At 40.0% G+C, this 10,231-nt stretch overlaps 3 protein-coding genes across 3 annotated transcripts; 2 read left to right on the top strand and 1 right to left on the bottom strand.

Moving 5' to 3' along the window:
• Nucleotides 1-927: 927 nt before the first annotated feature.
• On the bottom strand, nt 928-2,410 carry LOC116197815 (ubiquitin-like protein 5). Its single transcript, XM_031528066.1, has 2 exons — nt 2,038-2,410; nt 928-1,304 (listed from the first exon to the last, which is right to left on the bottom strand). The coding sequence occupies exon 1, from the start codon at nt 2,263-2,265 to the stop codon at nt 2,044-2,046; it is 222 nt and encodes a 73-aa protein (XP_031383926.1). The 5' UTR covers nt 2,266-2,410; the 3' UTR covers nt 928-1,304; nt 2,038-2,043.
• A 3,382-nt stretch (nt 2,411-5,792) lies between these two features.
• Nucleotides 5,793-7,451, top strand: LOC116194472 (polyubiquitin). The gene is made up of 2 exons (XM_031523283.1): nt 5,793-5,951; nt 6,121-7,451. Exon 2 carries the CDS (start codon nt 6,121-6,123, stop codon nt 7,267-7,269), a length of 1,149 nt encoding a protein of 382 aa, XP_031379143.1. The 5' UTR covers nt 5,793-5,951; the 3' UTR covers nt 7,270-7,451.
• A 499-nt stretch (nt 7,452-7,950) lies between these two features.
• On the top strand, nt 7,951-10,166 carry LOC116194474 (CASP-like protein 5A1). Its single transcript, XM_031523284.1, has 3 exons — nt 7,951-8,323; nt 9,020-9,152; nt 9,656-10,166. Exons 1-3 carry the CDS (start codon nt 8,121-8,123, stop codon nt 9,845-9,847), a joined length of 528 nt encoding a protein of 175 aa, XP_031379144.1. The 5' UTR covers nt 7,951-8,120; the 3' UTR covers nt 9,848-10,166.
• Nucleotides 10,167-10,231: the final 65 nt, after the last annotated feature.

The following is a 10,231-nucleotide window of genomic DNA, read 5'->3' as shown; positions in this document are numbered from 1 at the left end:
CCGAAAATAGGCAGATCAGAATTTTGTCCGAGTATTTCTTGGGAGTAATGGTGTCTCTTTTCTTCGTATTCCAGGCTTGCAGCAATCGCGGAATGATCGCTTTTGAAGGAGGGAGTTTAAAGCCAAAAGGTTTGATGAGAAGGGTTAGAGGGATGAACTTGCGTGCTTCTTCCTCTTCATTACTACTCAGATCGATCACTTATTGGTTGTGGGTCATTGACATCTGAGAAGAGAAAATTTCAGACAAGGAATTAGCTAGGTCAGTGGGTTCCATTGATGGTGGTGGGGTATCTTGTGGTTGCAGGGGGAACGGTAGTGGAAGAGGGAAGAAGAGGGATGTTTGAGAGGTTTTGGTTACAGGTAGCTTTCTGTGGTTTCTTTGATGAAGGGTATTGGATGCTATGTATAGCAGTGACTGCCATAAATAGCATAGGCAATGCAATAATAGAAGCAGAGAGATTTGCGGGGCTTGGTTGGTCTGAGCAGAGGGGAAGAAGATTGGGGAATTGATGGCAGAAGTAAATGAGTGGATCAGGGCAAGAATACTTGTTGGTTGGCGGTTAAGGCTTGGATGGCAAGAGTTAAGTCTGTCGGAGAGTCTAGCAGAGCCTTCAGTAAATGAAGCTGCAGCGGAGAAGGCGGACGATTTGCAGAGAAAATCGCAGAAGATGCAGAGAAGATCGCTGTTGTTCTTTGATCATAGATTTGCTGAAGAGATCACTGATGTTGCCGAGAAGGATATGGAGGAGATGAGATGAGGTGGAGCTTCCAACAAAGGGAAGAGTCAGTGAGAGAACCAACTTAGGAGAGAGAAGATCAATTGGAAATATGCGTTTCCTTATCTCTGATTTACTGAGGGTGCCCTGTTAATCCCATATTGATTTCGAGCATTAGATACAACCGGGCTTAGAATAGATCGAAGCCTCATTCCTCACAAAAAAAACGCACGCTTTCTAATAATGTTTAATCGCTTTTCTACAGTACATCCTCGACTAGTGATGAGAATGGAGAAGTGGTTTCTACCGAAACTGTCGTTTGCTGAGACCAACAAGATTAACTGAGATCCTCTGTTTCTATACTAAATGTAACCATGTAACTATAGGCAAGAAGGCCTATAGTATTTAATGTAGGCGCCGACTTCCGTTACATTTAAGCGGTAATGGTATAGCTACAGTCAGTAATAGTTCATCTTTTGGTTATATATGGCAGCATCATCACGATGAGAACGACCTACCAAAATTACAATATCCATGGTTCTGCAAGGGTGCCATCCTTGTCCGATGCTACCTTATTAATCCATTAACCTGCATTAATAGCAGAAAATATGGGTAAGTCAAAACTGAAAATTCAAGCTAATCATCCAACATGCCCGACACGAAGCATACAAAGACCCTTCCACATCCTGAAGATACAAGGCATCGATAAATGTGGCGAAACAGCTTATAAATATGACAAAGACTTACGATAATTAGATGCCTAGCTAACATTCTAGTTCACCTCTGTCAAGCTACTAAATTGCCAAGCTAGTTACTGCAGATGTATATCTATGCACAAAAATCGGACCTTGAGGAAATAGTCGAATTAAACCTTATCAAGTCGGCTTTTTTGATACCATACCAAATGAAGAATTTCTAACTTATAATCGCAAACAACTCTACGAGATGCTATCATAAGCAAGAGTAAAGCATAAACTAAGAACATTCAGATACCACTATCCCATCACGAAAACAATCTCTTTGTGGGAGAGTAAAACACCAACATATCAAGACAACAATTTCGAGCAACACATCAAATACGTCTCTGGTTAGGTCATTCGACAAGAAGCGGTCTTCCTGGGATCATCAGAAACACCCAACTAGGAAATCCACTAGACAAACCAATAATCACTAAAGTGTTCTAAGCTGACTTATGCAGTCCCGTCAACAGGGCAACAACTGCCAAAACCCCATTATCGCATAACGATTGCAGCTGATTCGATCAACACATAATGACAAAGACACGTGATCATGATGATATAAAGGGAGAAGAAAGAGAGACCTGAGCTTAGTTGTAGTAGAGCTCAAGGCCCATGCCGTCGTGGATCTCGTAGTCCTTGAGGGTGATGTGGTCCTTGTAGATGGTGTACCACTTCTGGATCCTGATCTTCTCAGCCCTGGTTCCGGTCTGAGCTGCCACGAGCTTCTTCAGGTCTCCGATCGTCTCGTCATCGTTGCACTTCACCCTCACCTTCTTCCCCAGCCGGTCGTTCAGCACAACCTCGATCATCTTTCCCCTTCTAGCACAGCTCAATCGACGATAAGCAGCAGCGAAACCCTAGCGCGAATCGAAGAAGGAGATAGATGACAAGCGGAGCGGGCAGGGGAATAGCGTGGGGATAAGATTTTTCTTCGAGGGTATTCGCGTCTTTTCGCTCAGTCTCCGTGTTTCGTTCCTCTTTGGTGAGCTGCTCCTGATTTGATTGGTCATTGCTTCGGAAAGATAATAGTAGGACCCAAGGATTCTCATTCCAACTACCGACAATACAATACAATTAAATAAATAAATTGATAAATTGATAAGGTGCATGTTAGATCAAATTTGACATTAAAATTTTTTTTACATTAAATTAAACCTTGAGAGATTAAGTGTGTATCAAATCCGGTCTCAATAAATTTTTTATATCAAATTAAACAAATCGAACCTTGAAAAATTAAGTGTACATCAAATCCAACCTTGAGAAATTTTTTACATCGAATTGAATCTTGAGAGATTAAGAGTGTGTTTGGATTGAGAATTGAGTTGAGTTGAGTTTTGGTTTTAATTGGTTTGTAATGATTGTATTGTTGAATTGTGAAAAAGTAATAAATAGTTGAGAGAATTTAATATTAAAAATTGAATTGAATAGTTAAAAATATTTTAAAAATAAAAAAATAATGATTGTGATGTTGAATTGAAGATAAATAGAGTTGAGTTGAGTTGAGTTAAATTTTGTTGCGAAAACAGACACACCCTAAATGTACATCAAATTGAACATTGAGATATTAAATGTACATCAAATTGAACCTCGAGATATTAAATATACATCAAATACGACCTTAATAAATTTTTTTACATCAAATTGAACCTTGAGAGATTAAGTGTAGATCAAATCCGACATTCCGTCAGAATGCTGTCCAAAAATTGATGAAAAAATCTGATTTGACATTCAACAGCTGATGTGGCATTATTTGATTGTTCTCTTCCATTTTTTTTATTATTCCTCATTTCTATCCGACTTAAAAAAAGTATTTCCTACAGTTCCCTCACTTTTCAGTCGGACGCGGGAAAAACTTGCTCTTCTCGACGCGTCCTCCTCAATTGCTGGTGCTCTCGGCGTAGACTCGTCAATCGCTATCGCCGTAATCTCTTCGTCATCCTCTCTCTCCTTGCCTCTAGCTCTCTACGCCAAGAGCACCAGCGATTGAGGAGGACGCGCCGGGAGGAGAAAGTTTTTGTCGCCTCCAACTGAAAAGTCAGGGAAATGCAAGAAATACTTTTTTAAGTCAGACAGAAATGGAGAATAAAAAAAATGGAAGAAAACAATCAAATAGATGCCACATCAACTGTTGAATGCCATATCAGATTTTTCCATATATTTTTAGATGGCATTCTGACGAAAAGGTCAGATTTGATGTACACTTAATTTCTCAAGGTTCAATTTGATGTAAAAAATTTCCTGAGGTCGGATTTGATGTACACATAATCTTTCAATGTTCAATTTGAGTACACTTAATCTTTTAAGGTTCAATTGATGAAAAAAAAATTTCTTAAAGTCGGATTTGATGTATATTTAATCTCTCAAGATTCAATTTGATGTAAAAAATTTCATAAGGTCAGATTTGATGTAATATGCATATCTGAATGACTAATTTGTCAATTTACTAAAATAAAAAAGAAATTACTGATAAAAAGGATTATTATTTTATCATATGATATCAATTTTTTATTATAAAAAATTTATTAAAGGAACACGACGCATTTCACGGTTTTATTGAAAATGTTTTGCTATAAGTAGAGGATAAATTTTCTATCAATGTAATAAACAGGCATAATGCGGGCATGCGTCTATTTTTCATAAATTCATATTTCTATTTTCTAAAAAAAATATATCATATGATTTTTCCTTTTTTAAGTTTAAAAATATTAATTACCAAGCCTTTTACTGATATTTACAAGTGGAGTCAATACCCACAACGTTAAAAGTAGGGCAATGAATATTCTCTTATTTTAAAAGGATGAGAATTCGCTATCCATTTTCAGAACGAAAATTTCTTTTTTTTCGATTCGGCACATGCCGAATGTCTCTTTGTAGGAATACGACCCTATTTTTTCTGATAATTACATCCAGCCACTCAGTGTATTTAGCAGTGCCGAATTTGGAGGTAGCAGTAGCATCTCTTTTCACAATGTAAACGGTGTCATTTGAATTTAACTTATTTATTAATTATTAGGGCAAGTCACTTAAAAAAAAATTAAAAAGGAAAGGCATGTTACTTCACAATCATGTTTATCAAAGAATGTAACTTACTTGGACGGAGATAGTAATTGGAGGTGAAGAACCAAATTTATGAGGGATGGAAACCAAAAGCCAAATTTAGTTAAAGAAAATATTAACTTTCTTTTTTTTTTAAATTTTTTTTATTTTGGAGCCAACCAAATTCCTCTTATTAAGTAAGAAGTATTATGCGTCTCTTTATTAGATATTTATAAGTTTCATTTCATTGTATTAAACCAAAAACCTTTACTGTAACCAATAAAAAAGAATCATGTCGTAATAGAGAATTTCAAAAAATATTTTCTCGCTCGTCGAAAGTAAAAAATATATTTTCAATATCCGTTTAAGATTTGAAAATGATCAATAATCGCAGCAGGTAAATACTAAATTACGATAATAAAGAACTATAAGTGCTGAAAATATTGTTGGGTATCAACTCAACAATAATGCGAAAAAAAGAAGTAATTACGTGTAATATATATGTGGTAAAGCCCTCAAACGCGGAATCAAATGTTTGACACATTTGAAGGAGACATTCACAAGTAAATGAGAGGACTTTTGATTAAGCAACAAATGTGGAGTGGTTACAATACAAATGCATCCCTCACAGTCATAGGTACAACGCTCAAACGCATATCTGATAGGATACTACTATTACACACTATTTGCATTTTTACATCGAAACTCTCCACACACACACATAAATATATATTACATTCAGTCTCAACAGAAAATCTATGTTTGATCTCTATCGAAAATATTTCTAAATACAATGTTTTTAAAATGTTTTTTTATTAAAGATAAAGATTAAAATATATAAAATAGGAAACATAATCACATTAAAATTCAAGATACAATTCTCAACCTATGTTATGTATTATATATTATATATTAATATGTTTGCTAAAAGAGAAAAAAAAAACATCTGTTTTTTTATCGATAGAAACACATATCTATAGCTTGCATAAGAAAGGTCGCTGCCCGATTGGAAATCAAAATTTAAATTATGAACATGTAAATAATATTAAGAATTAGATTGAAGAAAAAGGATAAAGTAATGACATTATATTAAAAATAAAAATCATAAAATATATTTTATAAAAAATATATATTATTATGATTAAATTTCAAAATACCATATTTGATTATTTATCTATTTATTTATTTTGGTGGATTTTATTAAGAAAGGGATTTTATTGCTGTGTATTAGGTAAGTGCAAAACAAACAACAAGTGGCACCAGAAAAGTTTGGTAAATAATTGAGGTGGGCCCCGCTGGGGCGGCTGCCGTGCTTATCTTCTCCATTGAACATTTCCCCACCTTGAGTGGGCTACCCCCCTATAAATACGACCCCTCATTAGGGCAAAATTCATCCTCTGTTCCATTTCAGTCTCCCCTTCTCTCCGTAGCCAATCGAAGCTCATTCTCCTCTCTCAAGGTATTCATCCCTCCCTCTCTAGCTCTGTTTTCGTTGATTTGTTCCGGCGTTGTGTCGATCGATCTCGATATTTTTGATATTCGATCGCTGCTGTTTTTGAATTTGATCGGAGTTTGGGGTTGATTGCGGTCCGATCTGTTTGTTAATTGGTTGTCCGTTGCGTGAACAGATGCAGATCTTCGTCAAGACCCTCACCGGCAAGACCATCACTCTCGAGGTCGAGAGCTCCGACACCATCGACAACGTCAAGGCCAAGATCCAGGACAAGGAAGGCATCCCGCCGGACCAGCAGAGGCTGATCTTCGCTGGCAAGCAGCTCGAGGATGGCCGTACCTTGGCCGACTACAACATCCAGAAGGAGTCCACCCTCCACCTCGTCCTCCGGCTCCGTGGAGGCATGCAGATCTTTGTCAAGACTCTCACCGGCAAGACCATCACGCTTGAGGTCGAGAGCTCCGACACCATCGACAATGTGAAAGCTAAGATCCAGGACAAGGAGGGGATCCCGCCGGACCAGCAGAGGCTGATCTTCGCCGGGAAGCAGCTCGAGGATGGCCGAACCTTGGCCGACTACAACATCCAGAAGGAGTCAACCCTCCACCTTGTCCTCCGTCTTCGCGGAGGTATGCAGATCTTCGTTAAGACCCTCACGGGTAAGACGATTACCCTCGAGGTGGAGAGCTCCGACACCATTGACAACGTGAAGGCTAAGATCCAGGACAAGGAGGGCATTCCCCCGGACCAGCAGAGGCTGATCTTCGCCGGGAAGCAGCTCGAGGACGGGAGGACCCTTGCGGACTACAACATCCAGAAGGAGTCCACCCTCCACCTCGTCCTCCGCCTCCGTGGTGGCATGCAGATCTTTGTCAAGACCCTCACCGGGAAGACCATCACCCTCGAGGTGGAGAGCTCGGACACCATCGATAACGTGAAGGCCAAGATCCAGGACAAGGAGGGCATCCCTCCGGACCAGCAGAGGCTTATCTTTGCGGGTAAGCAGCTCGAGGACGGGAGGACCCTTGCGGACTACAACATCCAGAAGGAGTCCACCCTCCACCTGGTGCTGAGGCTGAGGGGAGGGATGCAGATCTTCGTGAAGACCTTGACGGGGAAGACCATCACCCTGGAGGTGGAGAGCTCGGACACCATCGACAATGTCAAGGCTAAGATCCAGGACAAGGAGGGGATCCCGCCGGACCAGCAGAGGCTTATCTTCGCTGGGAAGCAGCTCGAGGACGGGCGCACCCTTGCGGATTACAACATTCAGAAGGAATCGACCCTCCACCTTGTCCTCCGCCTCCGTGGTGGCGATCTCTGAGCTCGCCGGAGATGAAAAAATGCATGCTTTCAGATGTTTTCTAATAAGTTTGTTTGGTTGACATTACATTGGATTTGGTCCAGCAGTGGGCAGATCCAATGGATTGGTTCCGAAGATGTAATGCATCAATCTGTCGTCTTTTAATCACATCACATGAATAAAAAATCAGCTACCTCCGCCAATTTGCCTGCGTTCGTTCTTTTATGGATTAAAATTTGCTTGATAAAATGATGTTTCGAGCTCGAATTTTCCCCAGCTGCGGCGACACATCCTGTTCATTGTTATAAATCAACAAGAACATTCATAATAATCTTTTGAATGATCATACTGTTAATGTGGCATCACGCGGTCAATGCCAGCAGGCAAATGATCATCATATCTCAAACTAAACAAATGAAGGTCCCCGCTTCTTGAGATGGTCACAAATATATCAATCATCCCATTTTTGTTGATGGTCGGATAGTTACTGTCCTCGCGCATAATTTGTTATGTTTTTTATTAGGCTAAGGTTGGGTGGTCCCTCGATTGAAAGTACCAAGTTTTTCAAATGGTTTCTATAGATGTACGTCGACGGCCCATAATTTATAGGTTGGGCCTTCTTTTGGAAACTCAGGCCCAAGTTTGACTTATGCTTCTAGTCAACGACCGCCACTTAGGCAATCCTCTTACTCTTTCTCGCTCCTCTTACTCTCTCTCTCTCTCTCGACCTTTACTCACTCCTTTTCTTCTGGTGCTTCTCTCTTGAATTTCCCTTCCCCTTCTCCTCTAGGGCTTGAATACGCGTACCGCACCACAAGCATGAGGTAGCGCATGCGAAATTCGACGATCGTGGACCTCTCTAACTCCGAAGCATGAGCCGGCCGGCAGTGCACCCGGTGGAAGCGCCGCCCCCGACCTACGGCGCCGTCCTTCCCAGAGTCCGCATGAAGAACGTCCAGGGGACGGCCGGGACTGCCGGCAGCTTCGTGCTACGGCTCTTCCAGTTCGCTTTCGCCGCCATCTCGGTCTGCGTCATGGGCACCACCAGCGATTTCGTTCAGGTCACCGCTTTCCGGTACGATCATCATCTTATTCGGCTCGTTTTCAGCTTGGAAAATATTGATTGAGGCTGGTGGATCTTTCTTTTTTTTTTTTTTTAATGGGTAAGGGTGGATCAGTTTTGTGTTATGATCAGTTGATATGCTCTTTTGCTTATTTGCCTTTAATGGAGTCCTGCAGGAGGAGTTACGGTGGGACCTATTGACATTAAAGGACATGTAAACCTTAAATTTCTATAATCAAGCTGGGTTTTACACGGCAAATTATCCTTAAATGGCCGTTTTAGCTTTCTTCATTCGGGAGCTATTTTCTATCAATAACTCGTGTTCTCGAACCAAGACGATTCCACTGTCCATAGTATCCCTGTGCTTGCAGTGATCAAGTCAAATCTGTTAGAAATTATTGCCCTACAAGGCAGTGGAGATTCTATCAACCGTGTTTGCTCTTTTGCGGGACCATATATCACCACAAATCTTTGCCGTTTAAAATGGCAGCTGATTCAATCTCCAAGTTTAGAGCCATGGGGATTGCGTACATTATTTGGTACCACATAGATTACGTGGGGGGATTAATTGCTTCATTCATTATAAGTTTGTACAATTGTTTTTCTAGATCCAAGGCTGAATCAAGACAACTTCTTATGACTTACTTTATTCTGGACGAATGACTTAATAAACATAACGTGTGCTTTTCATGGCTTCTGCTGTGTCAGCTACCTTGTGAGCGCTTCTATCTTTCAGAGTTTGTGGAGCCTCTCACTTGCTCTCATCGATATATATGCTATACTGGTCAAGCGAAGCTTGAGGAACACAAGACTTCTTAGATTTCTCATGATCGGTGATGCGGTAAGACTAAACATCTGAGCAGGTGATAAGCCTCTAATTATGGATATAAGGAAAAGCTTGTGATTTTTATTTACTTAATTTATGTAGGTTCGTGGTAAAAAAAATAAAAAATGCTCGGGGCTATATTTTTTAGTTCAGGTTATGAAGCTCAAACATTCTTATCAGCTTGGCTCGCCTAGAATTATTGTCGAAAAATAGCAGCCAAATGATCTTGTATTTTTGGGTGAACCCAAATGATCCATTTTTGATTCACAAGTTTTAGCACATTATAGTTAGTGTATTTTCAAATGGGTCTGGTAACTTTGACCTGTAATCTGCAGATAAGGAGAAATCAAGATTAATTGTTGGTGTTACTCATCCTAGAAAATAGTTGAACTTTGTTGCTCTGATTGCATTAGGCTGAGCCCCATAACATTTTAAACTGGAGATTATCAATTATCCTTCTTGCATATTCTTTGAATCCATAGACTATAGTCCTAAGCTGGGTTTTTATCTTTACGCAGATAACATCTACTCTCACATTTGCATCTGCAAGTGCATCAGCTGGCATCACAGTTCTCATCGGCAACGACCTCAATAAGTGTGCCGTGAATAACTGCGCTAGATTTCAGACTGCTACAGCAATGGCATTTCTCAGTTGGTTCGCTGCATCACCATCATTCTTCCTGATCTTTTGGTCATTGGCTTCCCATTGATAATAAACCCACTTCGAGAACCTAGCAAGGCTCGAGCTTTTTCACATCACTGCTGCTGCAGTCTTCCGCTACTTTAGTTTTGGAAACTTGTTGGCCCCTGGTCTGTACATAAGCAAATTTTGCTAACTCTGGTGAATCATTCGCCTTTAGGAAATGCAATTATTTTTCCTGGTTTCAAATAATCTGTTTGATTTCCTCCGTTTTCCAGGATTCTATATTTCGATCCTAGGGATAAATTCGTATAATTTGTTTCATGTAATTGATATTCATGAGTAAAGTTGCTTGTGGGGAATGCTCTTCTCTGCAAGTATTTTACTGTCGTGTGAGATTGCAGAAAATGAAAATGCTTTTTGCTTTTGTGTGCGGGTGGATATATCAAGTCCA

The sequence above is a fragment of the Punica granatum genome, chromosome 2 (genome assembly GCF_007655135.1).
Source record: "Punica granatum isolate Tunisia-2019 chromosome 2, ASM765513v2, whole genome shotgun sequence".
Classification (NCBI taxonomy): Eukaryota; Viridiplantae; Streptophyta; class Magnoliopsida; order Myrtales; family Lythraceae; genus Punica; species Punica granatum.
Note: the sequence above shows the minus strand (reverse complement) of the source record. Positions and strands in the feature narration are given on the sequence as shown.

What these genes read in the sequence shown, in the direction of transcription:
- LOC116197815 (XM_031528066.1), bottom strand. Translation starts at nt 2,265, where the DNA reads ATGATCGAGGTTGTGCTGAACGACCGGCTGGGGAAGAAGGTGAGGGTG.
- LOC116194472 (XM_031523283.1), top strand. Translation starts at nt 6,121, where the DNA reads ATGCAGATCTTCGTCAAGACCCTCACCGGCAAGACCATCACTCTCGAG.
- LOC116194474 (XM_031523284.1), top strand. Translation starts at nt 8,121, where the DNA reads ATGAGCCGGCCGGCAGTGCACCCGGTGGAAGCGCCGCCCCCGACCTAC. An exon ending in GTTCAGGTCACCGCTTTCCG is followed by an intron (nt 8,324 to 9,019) that starts GTACGATCATCA and finishes CTGCTGTGTCAG; the next exon opens with CTACCTTGTGAGCGCTTCTA. An exon ending in TTCTCATGATCGGTGATGCG is followed by an intron (nt 9,153 to 9,655) that starts GTAAGACTAAAC and finishes ATCTTTACGCAG; the next exon opens with ATAACATCTACTCTCACATT.